At 41.7% G+C, this 25,406-nt stretch overlaps 1 protein-coding gene across 1 annotated transcript in view; it reads left to right on the top strand.

The window, feature by feature from the left end:
• Nucleotides 1-25,406, top strand: part of FAT1 (FAT atypical cadherin 1) — a 161,911-nt gene that overhangs the window by 108,939 nt on the left and 27,566 nt on the right. Inside the window, exons 7-12 of the mRNA XM_024203281.2 lie at nucleotides 2,335-2,474; nucleotides 13,855-14,130; nucleotides 14,393-14,603; nucleotides 18,125-22,192; nucleotides 22,829-23,025; nucleotides 24,218-24,371. Coding sequence (XP_024059049.2) covers nucleotides 2,335-2,474; nucleotides 13,855-14,130; nucleotides 14,393-14,603; nucleotides 18,125-22,192; nucleotides 22,829-23,025; nucleotides 24,218-24,371 — 5,046 coding nt within the window. The remainder of the gene's footprint in view (nucleotides 1-2,334; nucleotides 2,475-13,854; nucleotides 14,131-14,392; nucleotides 14,604-18,124; nucleotides 22,193-22,828; nucleotides 23,026-24,217; nucleotides 24,372-25,406) is intronic.

Here is a 25,406-nt window from a genome sequence, read left to right as displayed (position 1 = left end):
TTATGTTATCTGTAAGTACACATAGCAGCACATCAGAATTCTAGTTTTGGATTTTGGCCTAAATTTATGCGTCTGCACCTTTCATTTGCCAGATGGACTGGGTGCTGCTTCAGGAGATTGACAGATATCAGCACTAATAGAATAGTAATATTAGGCAAAGCATCTGTGATTTCCTTGTAAAAACGCTGCAAGACTTGTAGGCTTTCCAGGCCAGAAACTAAAAGTCTGCTGCTGAGATTGTCTTTATTTCAGAAGAAGTGCAACTGGATATGCTCTCATTCATTCACCCTGCTGTTTTACTGTAGTGGTGAATGTGACTAAATTGAGACATGAAATTCTCCCTTTCTGTCATCCAAAAAAAATTATTTCACCTACCAGCAGTAAAAGATAATTTTATGGGCACACTTTCTGAAATTTGACTTCTGGCCCAAAACCAAACCAAAATTTTATGTATAAAACCCATTCAAACCAAAACTGCTGAGTTTCACATTGCTCAATTTATATCTGTGGTCATGCTAAGGAAACTTCCTCTGGGACAGGAGCTAGGCTGTAGTGAGACTCCCAAGTCACCAGTACACTTATCATTCATAGTTACTAAATATCTGTCAAGCAGTAAGGCAGAATCCAGACCAGGGGTAGACAATAATTTTTGCAGGGGGGCCACTCCACAAATTTTGATAAGTTGTCACGGGCCACACATTTCTACTATATTAATGGAGGAGGCACGGGGTCTGGGAGGGAGTTTGGGTGCAGGAGGGAGCTCCGGGCTGGTGCAGAGTGGTGGGGTGCAGGAGAGGGTGTGGGTTATGGGCTCTGGCCGGGAGGCGTTTACCACAGGCGGCTCCCGACAGGCAGCGCAGCAGGACTCAGGCAGGCTTCCTCCATGCCATAGCCCCATGCCGATTCCGGAAGTGGCTGCGGCCGGCACGTCTCTGGTCGGAGGGAGGTAGCGGGTCTCCGTGTGCTGCCCGCAAGCACCAGTTTCCGGCCAATGGGAGCTATGAGGATGGTGCTGGGGGCGGGGGCAGCGTGCAGAGCCGCCTGCCGCCTCCCACCTCCCCCCACCAGGGGCGCACAGAGACTTGCTTGCGGCAGCTATCCACTTCTGGGAGCAGCGTCGGGCCACGGCAGGCAGGCAGCCTGCCTGAGCGCCCCGCTGTGCCACGGGACTTTTAGTGCCCTGGAGATCACGAGGGGGCAGCCAAAGAGCCTGGCGGGCCAGACAGAAATGTTAAACGGGCCGTATTTTGCCCACCCCTGCTCCAGATGTCTATCCTTATCTGATCTATCTGTCCTGCAACTTCTGAAGGCAAACGTTTTCAGGAAATGGAAATTTCAGTATTGTTCTTATTTTGATTAAGTAGAATTTTACCATCCCTGATATTTCAGACCCTCATTTCTATGCATGTCTCTTTATAGTTGAAATGCAGTGATTTCCTAATATATGCATTTAATATCTTACAAAAATCACTCCGCTTATGTCTAAATAATATGCTTCTAAATATATAATTAGAAAAACATATGCACAATGTAATTAGGATAAATGGGTTAGCCACAACTAACATTACGTTGACAACAATAGAAACTAATTTCTTCATTTTAAATAGTTTATCTAAAAGTCTAAACCAATTGATGTTAATGGCCAGTATTTATCACTGCTAACAACATTTGGTCTTAAAAGCTAGTATGTTGTCAGGGCAAACTGGTTAGAGTAGCACAAATATTATTATGATCAACTAAACATTTAAATGATTGGCTGTTGGTTACTGAGCTACATTTCAACATGGTTATTGAACTATATTTCTTAGGTCAATTGAAGTTTTATAAGTAAACAAATTTGTTTCAGAAAAGGAGCTTAGTGCCTTTCAAGGAGCTCTGTTTTTGTGATTTTTCTCGAATTTTTCCATCTTTTGGTATTACTTCCTCTACCTTGACCTCAAAGACCCTAATAGTGACAGCCCTCTTGGTTAGGAGGACTTGCTATTCATCATAGATTTTAAGGCCAGAAAGGACCTCCTGCAAAACACAGGTCATATAATTTCAACCAGTAATTCCTGCAACAATCTCAGTAGTCTGTGTTGGAGCTGGAGCATATCTTTAGAAAGGCATCTAATCTTTAAATCAAGATTTCAAAAGGTAGAGAGTTGAGAATCTTCCCACAGGATGCAATCAGTGCCATCCCATGAGTCAGCAAAGAGGCTCTATCCAAAGCCATATGAAGGATTAACTCATACCCAAGCTTAAATGTCCTAAGACAACAAAGTGTACGTACCTGAGAAAGTACACCACTGCAGTGTTTTATGAACTTCTGTCTCTTTCAATTTCTTGAACCAGGTGGCAACTACGACAGCCGGTTTGATGTAGACAAGGGCACTGGAACCATCATTGTAGCTAGACCTCTTGATGCAGAACAGAAATCAAATTACAACCTGACAGTAGAGGCGACAGATGGAACCAGCTCTATCAGCACCCAGGTAATGGATTTCTAATAGTGTTTGTTAGAAGAACTTGTGAATGAAGAACTTGTAGCCCTTCTTTTTCTGGACATGCATATGGTATGTATAAATTAGGGACTGCATCTGAAAAAGAAGTGGATTATGATGTTGATACTGCCTTAGTGTTGGGCATCTGAAGTGGAAAGGTTGTGTAAATAGATTAGTACAATTTGAATTAACAACTTTCAAATTATTCCTATAATATCAAAGTAAATGAAAAACAGGAGCTCAGCCTTACATATGTGATTCACTTACAAGAAAAGGATTAATAATTTTAAAAAATCAGCAACCTCCAGGAGTGTTTCAGCAAGGCATTAAATAAATCATTGTAAATCACTTTGAGAGCTGTGGATAGAAAACTTTCAGTATAGAATCAATATCATTGTTATTCTGCAACAAAAAGCTAACTGCAACATATTATGAGCCATCTCTTCCCCCTCCTGCATTAAAAGCCATGCGAATAAGTTCCGTATGATGACATTTCAGTTAACATATCCATTGTGGAGATTCCCTTAAATCACCTTTCAGGGGAGGTGAGGTTTGCCACCTATGGAAAAGGGTGTAGAGCTGGAGGACCCATGAGAGGCCATGTGTCTCTGTACCAGCTCTGGCTTGCTTGGAACTTCACTAGCAGGGAGTTCTCCTTGGCTTGACAGCCTTTGGGGAGGTTACACAGAGAAGAAAATGCAGCCTGTGGCCAGAGAGGATATGACGTGTATCACCAGAACCCATCCCAATCTCCTCCCCAAGTGTGGACCTGGATGCACAGAGAGCACTCCGGCAGGTCCAGGTTGCAGTGGACAATACCATGGAGGTGGCTGAGTCCCCCTTCCACATTGAAGGGAGTAGATCCACTCATGGAAGACGCCTGAATTGGACTGGAAGAGTATGATATGATTCTCTGTAATCTACAGTAGCTCCTCAGTTAGAGCATGAAGTATACATCACTTATAGCTATTTATCTTTTATTTTCAATTAAATGTGGAAAAATTATTTAATGTGACGTATAGGTTAAAGTAAAGTATACAGTTAAAATATAAATGTCAAGAAAAGCTAAAGTGAAGGATTGAATACCATTTCATCCCTGCAGCATTGCACACTCCTGCATGCATTTATGGCATATGCGTTATGACACAAACAGCATTATATTAAGCTACATAATATTTGATCAAAAAGCAGGAGCTGCACTTACTACATTTGTACAGTGTAGAGACCTAAAGTTGCTGTTGAAATTTAGCATTATTTTTACTTGTTAGCACAGCCTTCATATATTAAAAATGTCTTTTGCATTTCCCTTTCTTTTTAAAAGAGAAAAAAAGTTTAAGAAATGTTTTTCCTTAGTGTTGGAATTTGTCAGGAGCATAACTGCTCTCTATGACCCGCACAAAGCTTAGGGGCCCCTAAACGCTAGAGGGAGAATGTGAGTTGCTGCTGCTGCCATCAGTGAAAGTGCAACCAAACTTTGGCACCGGAGGGAGGGAGGGTTCGCCGGCGGGCAGCGGAGGCAGGGAGAGAGGGTTCTGCGGTGGCCCGGCGGGCAGCGGTGGCAAGGACGGTTCTGCGGCAGCCCGGCGAGCACCGGAGGGAGGGAGGGTTCTGTGGCGGCCCAGCGGGCAGCGGATCCCGGCGCCGTTTGCACTGTGCCGAGCCCCGCGTGGAGGTCGCAGACCCCAGCCAGTGCTGTCTGTGGTGGCCCCCTCGGAGCCTGCCCGAGCCTGCCTGGCCGGGAGAGGCACCCCGAGGCCGGAGGAGGGAGCCCCTCTCGCCCGGCTCCAAGCGGGCTGCAGCCCACTGGTGGAGGGAGCGGGCCGGTTGCCGCCCTTTACCCCCCTGCGAGCCGCCTTGACCGCCCTCTTTTTGCTTCAGCAGTCCGGCTGCTTTTTTTTTTTTTTTTTTTTTTTTTTTTGCCTGGGGTGGCAAAAAAGCTAGAGCCGGCCCTGCCACAGGACTAGAGTTGAGAGGGTATGTTTCAGGAATGCATCCTCACATTTGATTTAACTGAAAAAAGCTCCTGTGTAGCTCAAAAGCTTTTCTCTTTCACCAACAGAAGTTGATCCAATAAAAGATATTACCTCACCCACCTTCTCTCTTAGTTGATTTCACAGACACGTTAATTTATTCCCCCCTGAAAATGAGTTATTTAGGACTACCAATGTGAAAATAGAGTTGCACTTAAATCCTGACACTTTTTATAACAATGATTATAGTTCAAATGCTGAAGTCATGCTGGATCTTTGTAAGAACTGATGAGTAGTAAGCAAACTGTGATAAGCACAAATAAATTATAAATCTGAATATTGTGTTCAGAAATATTAAGTGTAATAAGCCTCCATGGACACCTTTTAACACACAAAATACTTAGACTAAGCACTTGAATACAAAGAGCAGTTTAACAAGCCTTGATTAACAGTAGTAGTTGTTTCTTAAGTAATCTTAAATTTTACCTGCAAAAGGAAAAGACTGTATCATATGATTGTATCTGACTTCTAAACTATAAGGCTTTGGTTGGCTGTAAGCCATGAACATCTGTGGAACATTTGACTCTTTCATGACTTTATTTAAATTGCTTGTTTGAAAAATATCCAGGCAGTAGGCGTGAAGCTGTTAGAGTTTCATATGCAGCTGAATGCTGAATGCATGATGCACAAAGAGAATAAACAAATTCCAGGCCTTCTGTAACGATATTTGACCGTGGTGGAGATGACTGGGACAATAGCATTGAAAAAAATCAAATGTATTCAAAGTACTAATCCTTTTGGATTATACTATTTTGGCCTTAAATGGGAAAGATTATGCATGGGAAATAAGAACAAATGAATGAACTACTCAGTTGATTTTTGTGAAAAATACTGTTTACTACTTCTGCCACTTGTAACCATTGGTATTGCTATCCATTTTTCAATAAGTAGAAGTAATAGATAAGGTAGTTTAAGGCTAATTACAGCAATTTACTTGTTGCTTTTCTAGAAGCAGAATATTGAATTTTGCTTTATGTAAAATGTATACATATGTTATTCTTTGGGGTCAATTTGGGAAAGGAGGATAGAATGCCGCTCATTGGTTAAATTTGCGTTTTGCTTACAATGACCACACTGCTCAACAGAAACACTTCTCTGTTAGTAGAATAAGGTTACTTTATCTCACAAGCATTAACTTTTAAAACAGACTATTCATGAGCAAGAATATAACTGTACATAGATATAATTATGAGTAAGAAGGAGAGAAATTTTTTCTTAAACTACATAAGGAAACAAGAAGGTAAACTAGTAAAAATACAAAAAAGAAAATAATTGGTTTTAAACTATATTTTACAAGGGGGAATAATTTTTCATCTTTTGAAAACTTTTTTTTTTTTTGTGGATGAATATTCTCATTTTGGAGTTTTACTTGTTGTGGCAATGACATGTATTTTCTCTATAAGTTCCATCTTAATATATTCCTATCACAATTTAACTGTCGCCTGTGATACCATTAATAGGTTTTCATCCTTGTATTCCAGCTTACTTTCAACTCTGTTGTTCCCTAGATCTGCATGCACAGATCTCATTGATGTCAGTGAAGAATGTGTGCACAGATCAGTGGTGTGATAAGGCCATTTATATACCTCTGTAAAATGATTTGAAACTCTGTGGTTTGAGATTGCTTTATTTCAGAGATCCCATTCTGATCTGTTAGCATCAAGCATTTCTATGGTATGCTCCTGCGATCTGCATCTTCTCCCTCCAAGCTACTACCTTATTGTATTCAAAGCAATTTTATAATATTTTCTTTTGAATGTAATCTATACCCTACTTTCTGCTCTATATAGCTATTTTTATTGTATTATGGATTTCATGTTAAGATGGTATCATACAGATTGTGGTTTGTATTGTGCTTATGCAGAAGCCTATGCTTTTTGGAGTGGCCTCTCAAATTACACCTATAAATTTTTTGCATCCAATTTTTGTTTGTGTAAAAATGAGGATCTGAAAATATTATGTGAAAAACTTGTTTGTGAAAATTCAGTGCCAGGTAGAGACTGATTTGAAATAGCTTTGAAAATTTGATCCATATACATTTTTATTTTATTTTTATTTTTTTACACATCCAGAGACACTGTACACTGCCATCATGGAAGTAGATAGAGACAAAATAATAACCTTAATGATTGAGAAGTTCATCCTGAAACTTAAAATTTAGTTTTTCAACTTCACAACTAGGTCAAACATAAAATGTGAGTCTTAAGTTTTTGGGCTTGATTGTGACTTGACTGATGTTTGAGCCAGAGACAGAAGGAGTGAGAATGACTGACTCAATAGCTCAGTGGTTACAGCATTTGCTTGGGAGACCCAAGTTCATGTCCCTGCTCTAATGCTTATTTATACACAGTGGAACATCTTCAACAGGAGAGCTTGAGAGACACGTGCAGCGGGATACCTTATATAGCCCAGTGGGTAAGGCACTCACCTGGGTGGAGGGAAACCTAGATTCAAATCCTTGCTCCACATTAGGCAGATGGTGAGTCCTCTGACCACTAGGGTATTGGGTAAAAGGGGGCATGTTCTTCTCCTTGAGTTTCTTTAAAACAAAAATGGGGGAGCTTAGGCACATAACTCCAGGAGAGTGCAACTGTGAATCCCGAGCAGGGGGAGGTGCCTTCCTCTGACCCAGACTTTAGGTCTGATCTACACTACAGACTTACAGCGGTATATCTACATTGCTCATGGGTGTGAAAAATCCACACGCCTGAGTGATGTAGTTATACTGACCTAACCCCCGGTGTAGGCAGCACTATGTTGGAGAGACAGCTTCTCCCGTCAACATAGCTACTGCTTCTCGGGTAGGTGGAATAACTATGCCAAAGGTGGAGAGCGTTTTCATTAAAGTGGTACAGCGGTGCTGAAGTCCTTCTGTGGTGTGTGGTTTATAGTCTACACCCCTCTCCTCATTCCTTCCTATTGTCTGGTTTTAAGCAGTGCCCCACTCAGCTTGATGGCTTTTGTTCCCTAACTCTTCCCATGCATTATATAGGGATCCTGGGTACCTAACTTGGCGCTGTGGATTCCATTAGGTGGCAGAGTGTCTAAACGTTAGGTGTTGCAACTCTGTGTCTAAGTCCTCTTTGAGGAACTAGCCTTAATTTGTTTAGTTGGCAGCACTTTTTGTGGCTGGAATTAAAGCTGATGTGTTCAGTTCCACAGCAAGACTTGAGCTCATATTCAACATTAACAATATAGTACACTATTAAGGGAATCCTCTTTGATAAAGACAATTGTCCTTCACTTCCTTAGTGAAGTGTTAACCCTGAGGTCCCTTCTGCTTGTGTCATTTGGTAGTACCTGGGGAAGTTAAAGTTGATAATACTGGTATTGTGCTCAACATTCCCCTTCTCAGTTAAACCAGTTCTTCTACAAGTGCTTGCTCATGTCGATTCTATTCTAGGTGTGCACACACCCACGTGTGTGGTCATCAGTGATTTTTGCCTTAGCGGTATCCGTAGGGTCGGCTGTGGCACCCCCTTGAGTGCAGTGCTCATGTGTCGGTATATCAGGTGCCGCCGGCCTTCGCCCTCTCAGTTCCTTCTTACCGCCCGTGGTGGTCAGTCAGAATGCCTTTCCTTGCATAGCAAGGGCTAGCAGTTTCGTCTCTTCTGATTTTGAGCCTTAGGACCTTGTAAATAGTTTGTTTATAGTAGTTAAGTAATTGTTAAGTGTAGTTAGAAGTTAGAGTTCCACTGGGGACTTTGCCCCAGGCAGGGCATGCCCAGGTCTCCGGGGTTTAAGCCCTACTCAGGCTGCAACAGGCCTATGCCTGTTAGTGACCCCCCACAGCAGTTGCCTCAAGTGCTTGGGGAAATGAAATGTGAAGGACAAGTGTCGTATCTGTAAAAACTTTCAACCCAGGACCCAGAAAGAATGTGATGTACATTTGAGGACTCCCCCCATGGCGGCTGCTCTCCGACCGGCTTCTGAGCTGTCCCAACTGGACTCTACCCCTAGTACCTCTGCCGCGGTGCGTAGCGCACCCCTGGCACCAAGTTCCGCTCGGCACCGCTCTCTGGCATCGGTACCCAGAAAGATAACCAAGAAACACGGCTTCCTGGCACTGAGCAAGAAAAGCCATGGGGTATTGGACAAAGGACCCAGTTCTGGCCACCCACCCACACCTGAGCCATGTGGACATGCTTCCAGTCGAGGCCCATAGTCCCTCAAAGGATCCAATGCCAACTCCCGGGAGCAGTAGGGGACCCAGACTTATGGCAGGGTCGACGCCTTCCCAGGCTCTCCCAGCGCCTAAAGAGCAGAGGCCTCTGCCAGTGCTGCTGGCTCCGTGTGTGCCACAGGAAGCAGCAAAGGCTCCCTACTAGAGCAATCCAGCCATCAAGACACCCCAAAGGGCAGTTGAGCACCGCTGATCTCCTATGCCGAGGCAGTGCTTTCCAACTCTGAGCTGCAGAGCTCCGGCTTCACAGTCCAGATCCTCAGGGGCTCACCTTAGATCACTGGCACCGTGTTCGCTGTCTCCGCCCTCTCGATGCAGGTCGCCTAGAGGGAGGTGCTGGTCTCTATATTACCAGCATCATTCAGCCTCCCGCCGATCATATTCCTATCATGATACTGGTCGCCCCAGCACCGGGCCTCCTATTCGAAGTGCCGGTCTCCCGTGGTGACGGTCAGCCAACAAATGCAGGCATCGATGGCTCCACTGTGGTCACCGGAAGGGCATTGTTCTGTCATGGAAGGGCAGTTTAGCTCCTTGCCAAGGCATCACCAGAGTGATTGGGCACTGGCAGCTGTGTCAACTTCTACAGCGCTGCCTTGGCAGCATGACCAGTGGCCAGTGCAGTGGCCCTATTGGAGTGCATGGGGCATGCCTGTGATGCCGATGCCCCTTTCGCACCACTCGTCGGCCACCACCTTGGAGCAATAGTTGACGGCACTGGGCTCAGTGCGGGAAACGTGCTCGGAGGTCGGGGTAGAGAAGCCAGTGCCCACGCCAAAACAATGCTCCGGGCCTCCCCAGGTGGTAAAATCATTGTCCTCATCCCTGGCTGAGGCGGTGGCGGGACCCTCGAGGGACAGCCCACTGCATGAAGAGAACACCAGGCCCTGCTTCGACGGGTGGCCGAGAACTTGGGCCTACAGGTGGAGGAGATGGCCGAGCAGGCGGACACCTTGTTCAATGTGCTCTCAGCCTCTACCCCTGACTGTGTTGCACTACTAGTGCATGATGGGGTCCTGAAAATTGCCACAGCCCTCTAGCAAACTCCATTATCCATCCCTCCCACCTCCAAAAGGGTTGAAAAGGAGGAGGGTTACCATGGCAGCAAGATGCTCTCTTCAAATGACATAGGATGGGCAGACTCGGCAGCTAGGGTGGTCACATCAGCGGTGGTCATGAGGCAAAGCTCCTAGCTTCAGACCGTTAGATTGCGATCTGCATTTCTTGGGAGAAACCAAGACCTCCCATTTGCTGGGAATGGACTCTTTGCAGAGCAGACAGACGCAAGGCTGCATGGGTTGAAGGACACTCAGTCCACCCTTTGCTAACTGAGCATGCATACACCGCAGTCTGCAAGGAAGCAGTTCTGGCCATCCCCATCACCAAGGCCTTGGCAGCCTTGACAGGGGTGTGCAAGGAGAAAGGATAGAGACAGGAGCTTTGGTTGTCACTGTTTTTCCTTCTCCTGCTCACCCACGCAGCCCAATCCAGCAAAGCATCCAGGAGGCCAGAAGCGCTCATTTTGAGGGTGCGCTCGAGAGCAACACCCCAGTTATCCCCCCGGATCCACTTGGTTCTTTCCTCAACTGTCTCCGTCCCTACCATTCAGCCTGGTTCGCGGGTCACCTCGGACCGCTGGATGCTAGAGATAGTATCTTGAGGCTATACCTTGCAATTCTCGGATGCCCCTCCCTCCTACGCCCCCTCTTCCACGTCCCTCTTCAGGAACCCTTCTCATGAGCAATACCTCATTCAGGAGGTCGAGAACCTACTTCACCTGGGGGCAGTGGAGGAGGTCCCTTGGAACAGGAGGGAAAGGGGTTCTACTCTTGCTACTTCCTGATCCCGAAAGCAAAAGGGGGCCTCAGGCCTATTCTAGACCTGTGACACCTCAACAAGTCTCTCATGAGGTTGAAGATTCGTATGGTCTCCGTGACCTCCATCATTCCATCCCTGGATCTGCGAGACTGGTACGCCGCCCTCGACTTGAAGGACGCTTATTTCCATGTTTCATGGTCACAGATGCTTCTTCCGTTCATGGTGGGCAGATACCATTTCTAGTTTATGGTGCTGCCCTTTGGCCTCTCATCAGCCCCAAGGGTGTTCACAAAATGTATGTCACCAGTGGCCGCTTACCTGAGATGTCAAGGGGTCCAGGTCTTCCCGTATCTCGACGATTGGCTCATCAAGGGCAGATCTCCAGAATAAGTGCAGAGGAGCCTCGATCTGGTGCTCTCCACCTGCCGCAACCTGAGCCTGTAGATAAATGACAAAAAATCCGCCTTAAAGCCTGTGCATCAGTAGAGTTCATTGGAGCAGTTCTGGAGGCGCGTTTTCAGGCCATGTCAGACCTGATATCCCATGTGAAAAACCACCCGCTCACCACGGCTCACACCTGCCTGCGGTTGTTGGCCACATAGCTGCATGTACATACATAGTCAGCCATGCCTGGCTCTATCTCCAGTCTCTGCAAGGGTGGCTGGTGTCGGGGTGCTGGATCACATCCGGTTGTCCATGGAATGGTGGTTGGACCCCGGGTCAGTGTTGGAGGGAGTTCCCTTTGTGGCCCTGTCCCCGTCACTGACCTTGGTCTCTGATGCTTCGGACCTCGGCAAGCTCAGCACGCAGGGACGATCTGGCCCTCCGTATCAACGTCAGGGAGCTCAGAGTAGTTCACCTGGCTTGCCAGGCTTTCTTGCTCCATTTGAAGATGAAGGTAGTGCAGGTCCTGATGAACAATACTGCCACGATGTATTACATCAACGGGCAGGGCGTAGCCAGGTTGTCGGCCCTTTGCCAAGAAGCTCTCCGCCTTTGGGGCTTTTGTGTGTGACATGTCATTCATCTGGTAGCCGTGCACCTGCCCGGGACCAGGAACGTATTAGCAGATCACCTAAGCAGGACCTTCTCGTCTCACCACGAGTGGTCACTCCATCCAGCGGTAGTTAGTACAATCTTCCAGAGGTGGGGGACTCCCTAGGTGGACTTGTTCGTGTCCAGGCAGAACAGGAAGTGCCATGTGTTTTGTTCGACATAGGGGAGGGACAGGGGCTCTGTCAGATGCCTTTCTCATCCTGTAGTCGGGGGCTCTGATGTACGCCCTCCCACCAGCGCCACTGATTCATAGAGTCCTCATAAAGATCAAACAGGACAGGGCGAACGTTATCCTAATAGCCCCCGCGTGGCCTCACCAGCACTGGTTCAGCACACTGCTGGACCTTTCGCTAGCTGCCCCGCTGGCCAGATCTGCTGTCCCAGAACCAAGACAGACTTCTGCACCTAAACGTGGCGGCGCTACACTTGATAGCATGATTGCTGCGTGGCTAAATGTGAATGAACGGGAATGCTTGGCCTGCGTTCAGCAGGTCTTGTTTGGTAGCAAGAAACCCTCCACCAGAGCAACTTACCTGGCCAAGTGGAAAAGGTTCCCATGCTGGAGCTCAGAACGGCATATCCGGACTGAGCAGGCCTCACTGTAGGAGATCCTGGATTATTTTCTGCACCTCAAACTCCAAGGTTTGTACCTGTCATTGATCAGTGTCCATCTGGCCACTATTTTGGCTTTCCACCCTCCATTCCAAGGCAGGTCGGTCTTCGCTCGTGACATGATGGCACAGTTTTTGAAAGGTCTGAAGTGTCTCTACCCGCATGTCTGGGATCCCATCCCTCCCTGGGACCTGAATCTTATGCTGTCGAGGCTCATGGGGCCTCTCTTCGAGCCTCTGGCTTCCTGCCCTCTCCTGGAAGGTTTTGTTCCTGGTTGTGATAATGTCAACCTGCAGAGTGTCCGAGATCAGGGCATTTACTTCAGAACCACACTATATGGTATTCTACAAGGATACGGTCCAGCTGCGACTGCATCTGGTATTTCTGCACAAGGTAGTTTCCCAGTTTCATACTGGCCAGGACATATACTTAACTGTCTTCTTTTCAAAGCCCTCATATGTCAGACGAGGAACGCAGACTGCACGCCCTGGATGTCAGGAGGGCACTGGCCTTCTATATAGCAAGGACAAAGCCGTTCCATAAGTCGACACAATTGTTCGTTGTGGTGGCAGACAGAATCATGATGGCAATCATGATTGGCACACTTGACTAGGGTACAGGCATCAACAGCGGCCTTCCTGGTGCAGGTTCCAATCCAGGAGATCTGTAGGGCCGCTACCTGATCATTTGTCCACACCTTCGCATCTCCTTGTGCACTTACCCAACAAGCTTGAGACGATGCTGGCTTTGGCAGAGCAGTGCCGCAAACTGCATGACCGTGAACTCCGAGCCCACCTTCATGGACACTGCTTGTGAGTCACCTAGAATGGAATCAACATGAGCAAGCACCCGAAGAAGAAATTTTTTTGTAACTGTTGTTCTTTGAAATGTGTTGCTCATTTCCATTCCATTATCCGCCCTCCTACCCTTCTGTCGGAGTTTCCGGCAAGAAGGAACTGAGAGGGCGTAGGGCTGGTGGTGCCTGAAATACTGACGCATGAGCGCGACACTCAAGGGGGCGCCATAGCCAACCCTACGGATACTGCTAAAGCAAAAACTCCAACGGCCACGCATGTAGGCATGCGCACGCACCTAGAGTGGAATGGACATGAGCAACACATCTCGAAGAATGACAGTTACGAAAAGGTAGGAAACCATTTTTTCTAATGTTAATGGCTGTGGGAATGAATGCTGAGCTACTATATTTGCTTACACAATCACAGCACTGCTGATATTTAACTCAGTACTTTGCACAGTGTTTTGAGATACTTTGAACCAGATACTGTGCTCAACTCTGTCCCCATTGCATTGCACTGCATTGGTCTGGCAGTGCAAAGAGCATGGAATCTGGCCACAGTTTCCCTGCTGGGATTCTCCCCATAAGACATATGAACACCTACAGCACTATCCACACTGACTATAACATATCAAAGAACCACAGTTACTGTAGAATAAGTAAACATTCTTTTCATTTACAGTATACACAAATGGTTTCTATTTAAGAGACCTCTTCTTAAAGATTTTTAACTGTCTGGACTTCTGGCTTTATTCTGTGTATCTTTTTTATTTTTATTTTTATTTTTTTCTCTCCTGATTCCTGAGTGTCCTGTTTTCTTCTGTATTTTCACCAATATTTATCAACATAATCTTTTTTTCCATTGTGTCATTTTAGGTATACATCAAAGTGATAGACACAAATGACCACAGGCCTCAGTTTTCCACCTCAAAATATGAAGTCATTATACCTGAGGACACAGTGCCAGAGACAGAAATTTTGCAAGTCAGTGCCACCGACAGGGACGAGAAGAACAAACTAATTTATACAATGCAGAGTAGCATTGATCCCATCAGTCTCAAGAAATTTCGTTTGGATCCTGGAACGGGCTCTCTTTATACATCTGAAAAATTGGATCATGAGGCCATCCACCAACATATACTTACAGTGATGGTAAACAAGCATACCTGTTATTCTGCAACAGATAACATGATTACCTTTTTCACATTACAGTTAGTATGCTTTTGATATACATTTAGGTCCTGATCTTGGAGAAATTTACAAATGTGTTTTACTTTACACTCTTTGAGTAGTCCCATTTATTTAAATGGTAAGGTTCGAGGCCTAATTTCGTAATAGTTCTCTCAGAAGTTGGATTAGTAGTTGTATTAATAAAGTTTGGTGCTAATGATTAATAATGTGTTCATTGTTTTAGGTACGAGATCAAGATGTTCCTGTCAAACGCAACTTTGCTAGAATTGTCATTAATGTTAGTGACACAAATGATCACGTGCCGTGGTTCACCAGCTCTCCCTATGAAGGACGGGTATATGAGTCAGCAGCTGTTGGGTCAGCGGTACTCCAAGTAACAGCATTAGACAAAGACAAAGGGAAAAATGCAGAAATTGTGTACTCTATTGAGTCAGGTACATCCACAGTCTCATAAGTCTTCTATATAGTTTAAAATTTACTTTGTTTGGTCATAGTTAGCTTAAAATGTAAGTATGTAAAAATAAGCCATTATAAAATCAAAGGCCAATATAAATGCTTCTATAATGTTTTTAAAAAAACTTACAAATTCAAGTGGACATATTATTACATCCTAAACATTATTTCGTTTGGCTACTGCTTGAGAACCTCAAAGTGAAAATGACTAGGAACCAAATAGAAATAAATGTGAAACTGATTCATCTGTTTTTGTTCTCCTAGTGGAGAAAATTGAAAAAAAGTTACCCTTAAAAGAACATAAATATTATAATTAGTGAAAAGTAAATGGAATCTAGGATTCGGCCACTTATTTTTAACCTCACAGTATCTCTTTAATACATTACTTTTCCATTCTGTTAATTAATTAATTACACTTGATTTCTTAGCATTAGAACATGAGGTCTTCCATTTATCCACAAAGTAGTGACAATATGGACAGCATCCCATACCTGACTCACCAGTGTTTCTCATCCCTTACATGGAGAGATCATTGGTTGTGACAGTTCACTTTTCATGCTTCTTCATTCCAATGCCTGTCTTGTTGGCGTCTCTCCTAAGGTGCCCACAAGTGGCAATGATAGTAGCTTTAAGAAGTGAATAAATACCACAGGAACCAGACTGAAATCACTAACTCATTTTATTTGGACTACCAAGCATCCACCAGTCGGTAATGACTTTTGGTCACACCAGTAAATTATATATGAATAGCTCTATATCCCCTTGCCAAGCACCTGAACTATCCGACCACACATGCTGCAAAATGAACATGCTCTGCATTTATGTTAGCAATAAAAAAACCCCACCATTGTAAATGGAGTTAAATTATTTTCTAGCTTTACAAAATGTTATAAAACAAAAGTCAGTATCAAGCATCTGAAACTTTATTAAAAAGTACAAAAAATACACAAACTATGTGATCATTAATGCAAAATTATATCTTATGATTTGTCCCAGCCATTAAAGCATTTTTAAACCGTACAGATTCATTATTATAATTAAAAAAGAGAATTCTATTGCTGAAATTTCATTCAAATATATAAACCATTGCAACTATAATATAATACATGCTTTATTTTCATATTTTTTTTAATAAATTTGATTATGATGCTCTAAGGAGGAAAACGAGTAAACATGATAAATTCCTTTAAACGTATCAGTTGTTTTCTATTATTTGTATAAATATTACACATTTCCTAAGGTAATATGTAAGTGTTCATGAAACTCCATTCTTGACTTACGTAGATCAACAGTGCATTCCATTTTATGATGCCAAAGCATTTCAAGAAAAGAATTTGAGCATTCTCTCTCTTTCTCTTTCATCCCTTCCTCCCCCCTCCCCCCCAATCTCTCCAGATTTTTGTGGGAGTAAATGTTAAACTTTATCTTTCTTAGCTTAGTTTTTTATAGAATTGTCAACTACTGGGAAGTTAAAGCATTATGGTTGATGTCCTAAGCATATGGAATGAACATTCCTTAAATGCTTGTAATGGCTGATGGGATTTGTAATGGGATATTCTAAGAACGCCACTGTGCTTAGAGCCTTAACTAACAGAAAAGAAAATATCAACTGCCCACTCATCTGCATAATTCAAACATTTTAAATAAAATATTTCCCTGTTCAGAACATGGTTTTAGTAATATTTGCTATATTTGCTCTGTAATTAAACTTTTGAGGAATTACAAATTCTAGTCTAATTCAGTGCATGTGTTGAAATCTTACAGGCTGCAAAATCCATTACAATTTCTTGTAAAAGGCTTATTCATAACTACTTGTTTTCAACTGTTATATATCAAATTGCAGCTGGTAAAATTCAGAAAGCACAGGGTATAGCCCATTAATTAGTAGCAATTTAGGGGGAGAAATGTTTGCTCTAGTTCTCTCTCTGTTTCCTCTCTCTTCCATGCCTTCATCACTGTGTTCCGTCTTTGCCAGTCTCCTGTTGCAATCTTAGTTTATTCCCATGTCATTTGGATAGCTTTCAGTTCTGCTTCTGTTGTGTGTTCTTTGGTGTGCCTCATCACCTCTTCTCCTAGGGGTTGCAGTCCAATGCCTGTCTTGTTATGTTATTTGGGTCTTTCATCCATGCAAGTCCTACCCATCTCCCTTTTGTTCCATAATTTCCTGGCCTATCGCTTTCTGTTTCATTCTCCTCCAGAGTTTTTCATTTGTGATTTTTTTTTTTTTCCTGGCCATCTGATTTTGAGGATTTGTCTAAAGCAGCTGTTTATGAAAACTTGGAATTTAGATACTAAGGTCTTAATAAGACCAAGTTTCAGTGCCATATAGTAAGGCCGACTTTACAATAGTGTTAAATATTCAAAATTTAGTTTGGAAGGCAAGGTTTCTGTTTCTCTTAGCTCAGCTTAAGAGTTGCACAGGCTTGACTAGCTCTTGCTATTTTGCTTTAATTTCTTCATCTGTTTCACCTGTTGTACTTAAAATGCTTCCAAAATATGCGAAATATCAGACCTCCTCTTTGTCAGTCACAGAAAGCATTATTGATGTTTCTTGTTGTGTGTTGATTCTCATGGTTTTTGTTTCCTTGGTGCTGATTTTCAACCTTGGAGATCATTTGTTTTGGTTTGCATGTAAAATCCTGTGGGTATGGGATAGCAAGTTGATGTCATCTGCAAAATCAAGGTCCTTTAACTTCTGTGTGAAATTCTATTGTATGCCTCCGATTGTTCTGTGGTCTTTCTCATTACCCAGTTCACTACTAATAAAAAGAGCGTGGGTGACGTAAGATATCCTGTTTGACACCCGTAGTAACCTCAAATAGCTTAGTCAGTTCACTGTTGTGTATTAGTTGGCATGTCATATGTTCATAGCTGTTCTGAATGATGTTCATCAATTACTGAGGGATTCCATAGTGTCTAATTCACTAAGGAATCTTTAATTTAAATCATTACTTCTAAAGGACATTTGAATTAACAGTTAATTGAGATGCACTTGAGACACATTAAAAGCACTGTTTTTTTCCACAAACGAGGCAATTAATTTTAATTCCTGAAATATAACTGTTATGCTACTAACCCGAGTTCCTAAATATATTTTTTTGTGTTTAATGGCTTCTTTGATTTGATTGACCATGAGCTCATTAAGAAGATTGATTTAAAGAAGGAACATCACCAGTAATTTTTTAAGGTTATAGAAAACTTGGCATATTTTAAGACAGTCTACATTTCTGCATTTTATTTTAGGCCTGGACAACTATTCCAGTTATGTTAAGGCAAAGTATCTTAGAGTAAAACAAAAATTAGTACTAACAATTCTTTATAGGAAAATTCCAGATGACTAGAAATTGTTTTGGAACAAAATTAAGAAACATTAATACCTCCCTTGCTTCTCAACATGTACGCATTCTTTTAGTTTATGGCCAGTTGGGCACAGACTCTTAATTTTTGTACATGTATCTTTGTCTCTTTCATGGTTAACTTTTTTTTTTTTTTCTCTCTGCAGGGAATATTGGAAATTCTTTTACTATAGATCCCATCTTGGGCACTATTAGAATTGCAAAAGAACTAGATTGTAGTAACCAAGGAGAGTACAATTTGGTGGTGAAAGCTACAGATAAAGGAAATCCTCCAATGAGCGAAGTAACTTCAGTGCTTATCTTTGTCACAATTTCTGATAATGCCTCACCAAAATTCACACTGAAGGAATATTCTACAGAAGTCACTGAAGGTGCCAGCATTGGTAGTTTTGTTGGAATGGTTACTGCGTATAGTCAGTCTTCTGTAGTTTATCAGATAAAAGATGGTAATGTAGGTGATGCCTTTGATATCAATCCAAACTCAGGTGTCATCACCTCTAAGAAGATACTTGATTTTGAAACTTTGTCTTTTTACATGATAACTGTTCAAGGAACCAACATGGCTGGGTTGTCTACTAATACAACTGTTTTGGTGCATATTCGGGATGAGAATGACAACTCACCAGTTTTTATGCAGGCAGAATACACAGGACTCATCAGTGAATCAGCTTCAATTAACAGTGTAGTTCTAACTGACAAGAATATCCCATTAGTAATTCGAGCTACAGATGCTGATAAAGAATCAAATGCTTTGCTGGTTTATCAAATTGTTGAACCATCTGTGCACAAGTATTTTGCCATTGATTCTAGCACTGGTGCCATTCGTACCATAATGAGTTTGGACTACGAAGAGACAAACATTTTCCAGTTTTCAGTACAAGTACATGATATGGGGACACCACGTTTATTTGCAGAATATGCAGCTAATGTTACTATTTATGTAATTGATATCAATGATTGTCCTCCTGTGTTTTCAAAAGATTTGTATGAGGCATCCCTTTTGGTGCCTACATATAAAAGAGTGACAGTCATCACCGTAAATGCTACAGATGCTGATTCAAGAGCTTTTTCACAACTAATTTATTCTGTCACTGAAGGTAACATTGGAGACAAATTTTCAATAGATCCTAAGACTGGAACTATAACTGTACAAAATACAAGTCAGTTAAGAAGCAGATATGAATTAACAGTCAGAGCATCTGATGGGAGATTTGCAAGCACTACATCTGTAAAAATTAATGTGAAGGAAAGCAAAGCAAGTCAACTCAAGTTCACACAGAGTTCCTACTCTGCAGTAGTGCGAGAGAATTCCACTGAGGCGAAAACAATAGCTGTCATTACTGCTGTAGGGAATCAAATAAATGAGCCTTTGTTTTATCATATTCTAAATCCAGACAGTAGATTTAAAATCAGCTACACTTCAGGAGTACTTTCAACCACAGGAATACCATTTGATCGAGAACAACAAGAATCTTTTGATATAGTGGTAGAAGTGACAGAGGAGCATAAACCATCAGTAGTTGCACATGTTGTGGTGAAGGTCACTATAGAAGACGTAAATGATAACAGTCCAGTTTTTGTCAATCTTCCATATTATGCTGCTGTTAAAGTAGACACTGAAGTGGGCCACATTATTCGACGTGTTACAGCAGTAGATAAAGATATAGGGAGTAATGGAGAGGTACGCTATTACCTTAAAGACCATCATGAACACTTCCATATTGGGCCCACTGGTGAAATCACACTCAAGAGACAGTTTGAACCAGACACACTAAATAAGGAATATCTTGTCACAGTGGTGGCAAAAGATGGAGGAGAACCAAGTTTTTCTGCTGAAGTTACAGTCCCAATCACTGTTATGAATAAAGCCATGCCAGTTTTTGAAAAGCCTTTCTATAGCGCTGAGATACCTGAAAACATCCAGTTGCATAGCCCTGTTGTCCATGTACAAGCAAACAGCCCAGAAGGACTTAAGGTGTTTTATAGTATCACAGATGGAGATCCTTTCAATCAGTTTACTATCAACTTCAATACTGGAGTTATAATTGTTGTTGCCACTCTAGATTTTGAGTCCCATCCCGCCTATAAACTGAGCATACGAGCAACTGACTCTCTAACTGGGGCTCACGCTGAGGTGTTTGTAGATATAATAGTGGAAGATATAAATGATAATCATCCTCTGTTTACAAAGCTATCTTATACTGCAATCCTTTCTGAGGCATCTGTAATTGGAACATCTGTTGTACAAGTTAGTGCTACAGATGCTGATTCTGGAACAAACAGAAGGATTTCCTATCACTTGGTTGAGAATAATAGCAAGAGTCACGAGTATTTCCACATAGATAGCAGCAGTGGGCTCATTCTGACAGCAAGAACTTTGGATTATGAACATATCCAGCAACACAAATTACTAGTAAGGGCAGTAGATGGTGGAATGCCCCCATTGAGCAGTGACATTATTGTAACTGTCAATATAACTGACCTCAATGATAACCCACCGTTATTTAACCAACTGCTTTATGAGGCTAAAATTAGTGAACTGGCTCCCCGTGGACACTTCGTAACCTGTGTAAAAGCCTCAGATGCAGACAGTTCAGATGTAAACAAACTGGAATATTCAATTCTGACAGGCAATGATCACATGAATTTTGTAATTAATAGCAAAACTGGCATCATCTCCATCTCAAACCCACGCAAACAGACCCTGAAGCGTCTTTACAATCTTAATGTGTCTGTGTCTGATGGGGTCTTTAGAAGTTCAGCTCAGGTACAGATAACTGTTACTGGAGCCAATTTGAATAGCCCTGTTTTCAGTCAGAATGAGTACGAAGTGGAACTAGCTGAAAATGCTCCATTGCATACCTTGGTGACTGAAGTTAAAGTGACAGATGAAGATTCTGGGGCTTACGGCCAAATCAGTTATCATATTGTAAATGACTTTGCCAAAGATAGATTTTATACTAATGAGAGAGGTCAAATATTTACCTCTGAAAAGCTTGACCGTGAAACACAAACAGAAAAGGTAACTTCTATTAGTTTAATGGCCAAGGATGCTGGAGGAAAAGTTGCTTTTTGCAATGTTAATGTGATACTTACAGATGATAATGATAATGCCCCTCAATTCCGAGCAACAGAGTATGAAGTGAATATTGGATCTAATGTTCCAAGAGGAACATTTATCACTAAAGTTTTGGCATCTGATGCTGATGAGGGTACAAATGCAGACATTACATATGCCATTGAAGCAGAGTCTGAAAGTGTCAACGAGAATTTGGAAATTGATCCTTTGTCTGGTGTAATTACTACAAAAGAAAGCTTAATTGGTTTAGAAAATGAGTTTCTAACTTTCTTTGTTAAAGCCCGGGATGGTGGATCCCCCCAAAAACAATCAGTGGTTCCTATCTATATTAGAATACTCCCACCAGAAGTGACTCTTCCCAAATTTGCAGAGCCATTTTATTCTTATACTGTTTCCGAGGACATTCCTATTGGAGCTGAGATTGATGTTATACATGCAGAGCATAATCAAACATTAGTATACACTCTAGTTAAAGGGAACACTCCTGAAAGCAATAGGGATGAATGCTTTGTTATTGACCGACACAATGGAAGATTGAAACTTGAGAAGAGTCTTGATCATGAGACAACTAAGTGGTATCAGTTTGCAGTGCTAGCACATTATACGAATGACAGTTATAATGTTGTTTCCTCGGTAGATATAAGCATTCAGACAAAAGATGCAAATGACAATAAACCAGTTTTGGAGTCCAGTCCATATGAAGCATTCATTGTGGAAAACATGCCAAGCGGAACGAGAGTCATCCAAGTGAAAGCAACTGACTTGGATTCAGGACTCAATGGGCAGGTTACATATAGTTTAGATCCATCACAAGAACTGGAAATCACAGAGTCTTTTGCCATAAACATGGAAACAGGTTGGATTACCACCCTCAAAGCGCTTGACCATGAGAAACGGGATAAGTACAAAATTACAGTGGTTGCATCTGATCGTGGTGAAAAAATTCAGTTGTCTTCTATGACAGTGGTTGAAGTTACCGTTACAGATGTGAATGACAATCCTCCACGCTTTACTGCGGAGATATACAAAGGGACAGTTAGTGAAGATGATCCACCTGGTGGTGTGGTTGCTATCTTAAGTACCACTGATGCTGATACAGAAAAATCTAACAGACAAGTCACCTATTATGTTACAGGTAAACATTTTAAAACGTTTAATATTAACTTGATTTATAAAACTAGAATGAAGTGAGGTAACTCTTACGCTTTAAAAAGATTACAAAATATTAGAAATGGGTCATCTGTGACAAGCCATTTTTTGAATTTTTAAAATATTTCAGAAGCCATCAGGATGCATCATTTTTCTTTTACTTACCTTGTTTAAAAATGGTTTAATTAGAATTCATTTTGTCTTTGTGATATTTATATCTACAGGAGGAGAGAGAGAGACTAAAATAAATAATGCAATGAAAAACAAAGCAAAAAAAAATCCATAAGATAATAGATGGAACATAGTTTAAATAAATCTTCAGTAGATTTTTAAAATGTTTTTCTGTTTAGTGTAACTGTTTAAATATGTCGTCCTCTGTAATGCTACATTAATCACCATGGCAACATTAATAGCAAATACTGAATGCACTTAAATTCTTTTTATGTGTATTTATATAAGACCCGAGTTAAAATGCTACTTTTACCCCCCCAAAAAATTAAGATTTTTTTTTTTATATAGAAAAAATATGAGGTGTGATTGTTGGGGTTTTTTAGATTTTTCTTTTCTCCTAAATAGTAGCATTATCTCTTTTTGCTTGAATGACATATTTTTGACTGTTTAGGAGGTGATCCCTTTGGACAGTTTGCAATTGAAAACATGCAGAATGAATGGAAAGTCTATGTCAGAAAACCTCTGGACAGGGAAGAAAAGGACAATTACCTTCTAAATATTACAGCTACTGATGGGACCTTTGCAACAAAAGCCGTGGTTGAGGTTAAAGTTCTAGATGCTAATGACAACAGTCCTGTTTGTGAAAAGGTAGGCTTGAATTTTACATGGGCAGCCATTTTCAGTGTATGTACACTTACGTTGTAAAATCTTCTTTATCTTAGGTGACCACTCAAGAGACTGACAAAAATTGGTTGCTTTATGGAAGTGACTTTCTAATAAATGTGGAGAAGAAATGTATTTTGGGCCACTAAGACAGGAGGTTGCCGAATAAGGGTAGTCTCTTGGGTAAATTTCACTATAATTTAAAAACTCATAGGCCTGACCCAGAGACTTACTCATAACTCAGTGTGCCACTATGCAGAGGATTGGAAGACTATGAATTGAATTTCAGTTCTTAAATTCCCATGTTAATGCAAGCATTGCAAAGATAAAGCAAAGAGAGAGCATGCTTTATGCTGCTGCCATGGCAGTGCATACTAACTGATTTCCATAGGAAGTGTGGCTCCAAAGAAGTCCAGGTACCTGAACTTGGCAGAATGATACTGCTGTACACATTCTAATAGAGGTGAAGTTAAAAGAGTGCTGTGCTCAGTGGTGCCAGAGCTATCCTTGATAGGAGTGGAAGGGTTGTACAGCCATGGAAATTGCACTGTCAAAGTCCTAGAATTCTGTAATCCATATATGTCCCCAAGCCTGCTGACAAAGCCATCCTTTGCCACTTTTGATTCTCTGATTTTAAAAAAAAAAAGTACTTCTGTTATCTCACCGATGAGATCTCACCTATGTCTTTAAAGCCTGTTTGTGTTGTGTTTTTGTTTCTAACTGGAGACCTATAGGTCTTACGCTGTTTTATAAAAGGGGTGAATCAGTTCTTTGTAAGTCAGACCAGACCTGGGTAATATGACCTATCAGTAGCTCAAGATAGGAAGTTGAATGAAATTCACAACACCAACGGGTTTGGGTATCAGGAAGTAATTAATCAGATGTTCAGGTGTTTGGAATTCTTGGTTGTGCCTTGGCACTCAGAATCTTCGAGTTTGTGAATGTCAGTAATAAATAATTACTTCACTGAATAATTTATTAATGGTGAGGCAATTAATTAGAAAATCACATCTTTATTGTTTTCAGATGTTTCAACCTCTGGTTCACTTCACATGTTCCAGAATCCTCTAAAGTCAAGCAGATAATTTCATCTGTCCTTGTCCTCTTTTCCCTCCTCCATTAAGCATTGCTTCTCTAATACATTTTAATCTTTCAATGTTACTTTAAAACCTTTTAGGCTTTATACACTGATACTGTTCCAGAGGATGCCCTTCCTGGCAAACTGATCATGCAGGTCTCTGCTACAGACGCAGATATTCGTTCCAATGCAGAAATTACTTATACGCTGCATGGCACTGGAGCAGAAAAATTCAAGCTCAGTCCAGACACAGGTAAAATTCATAATATATAATTTTACATATAAAACTGCAGACACTGCCCTTTTAAAAAATATTTACAACTAAATAAAACATATGTAAATGTTGATACTTAAATCAATCTGCATGCACAAAAACAAATGTTATTTATTTTTAAAATGTTAATTTAATGTTAAATTGTTTTAGAGGAAACCAGTAAACATTCAGTATGTGGAGAAGAAAAAAAGAAATGAACGCACAATTAACTTGTGGAACTCCTAGCCAGGAGATTTTGTGAAGGCCGAGGGTATAAATGAGTTTAAAAAAAAATTAGATACATTAATGGATGATAGGTCCATCAAGATGGTTGGAGCACAACCCCATGCCTTGGGTGTCTCTAAACCTCTGGCTGCCAGAAAATGGGACTGAACAACGGGGGATGGATCACTTGTTAATTTCCCTGTTCTGTTCATTCCCTCTGAAGCATCTGATACTGGCCAATGTTGGAAGACAGAATACTGGGCTAAATGGACTATTGGTCTGACACAGTATGGTCATTCTTATGTTCTTTAAAAATATAAAACACCTTGAAGCCAAAAGTCAGGCTTCTTTAATTGCTATCAGACGTCTATGCCAAAGAAGTTCAGAATAAAAGGATACCTTAAATATTGTTGTTTTTCATATTTAATGTATTGGTTACTAGCCATAGCTTTTGACCTGAAAAGTAGCAAGTTTCATTTCAGTCATATTTTGGTTGCCAACCATCTGTCTGGATCTAAATCTTGCTGTACACATAGAGAATAGTGCAAAAGGGAAGTCCGGTGTTCTCAAAGCTTTGCAGCTCGGGCAGGGAATTAAATAGAATGAGTGAACCAGAACCACCCCAGACTTGCTTGGAAGCATTAAGTGAGTGGTCTGCACTCCATCACACTCTTATTGGTTGGTTTTCATGCCACTCAGAGCTACTTAAGCAAGAGTTAGGTCAAGCTGGACCACTTTGAGGTCCTAAGCATCCCACTCTCCAGACCAATGCAATGCAGGGTGCAGAAGCAAAGGGTAACAAAAATAAAG

The sequence above is a fragment of the Terrapene carolina genome, unplaced genomic scaffold (assembly GCF_002925995.2).
Source record: "Terrapene carolina triunguis isolate 2854851 unplaced genomic scaffold, T_m_triunguis-2.0 Scaffold66, whole genome shotgun sequence".
Classification (NCBI taxonomy): Eukaryota; Metazoa; Chordata; order Testudines; family Emydidae; genus Terrapene; species Terrapene triunguis.
Note: the sequence above shows the minus strand (reverse complement) of the source record. Positions and strands in the feature narration are given on the sequence as shown.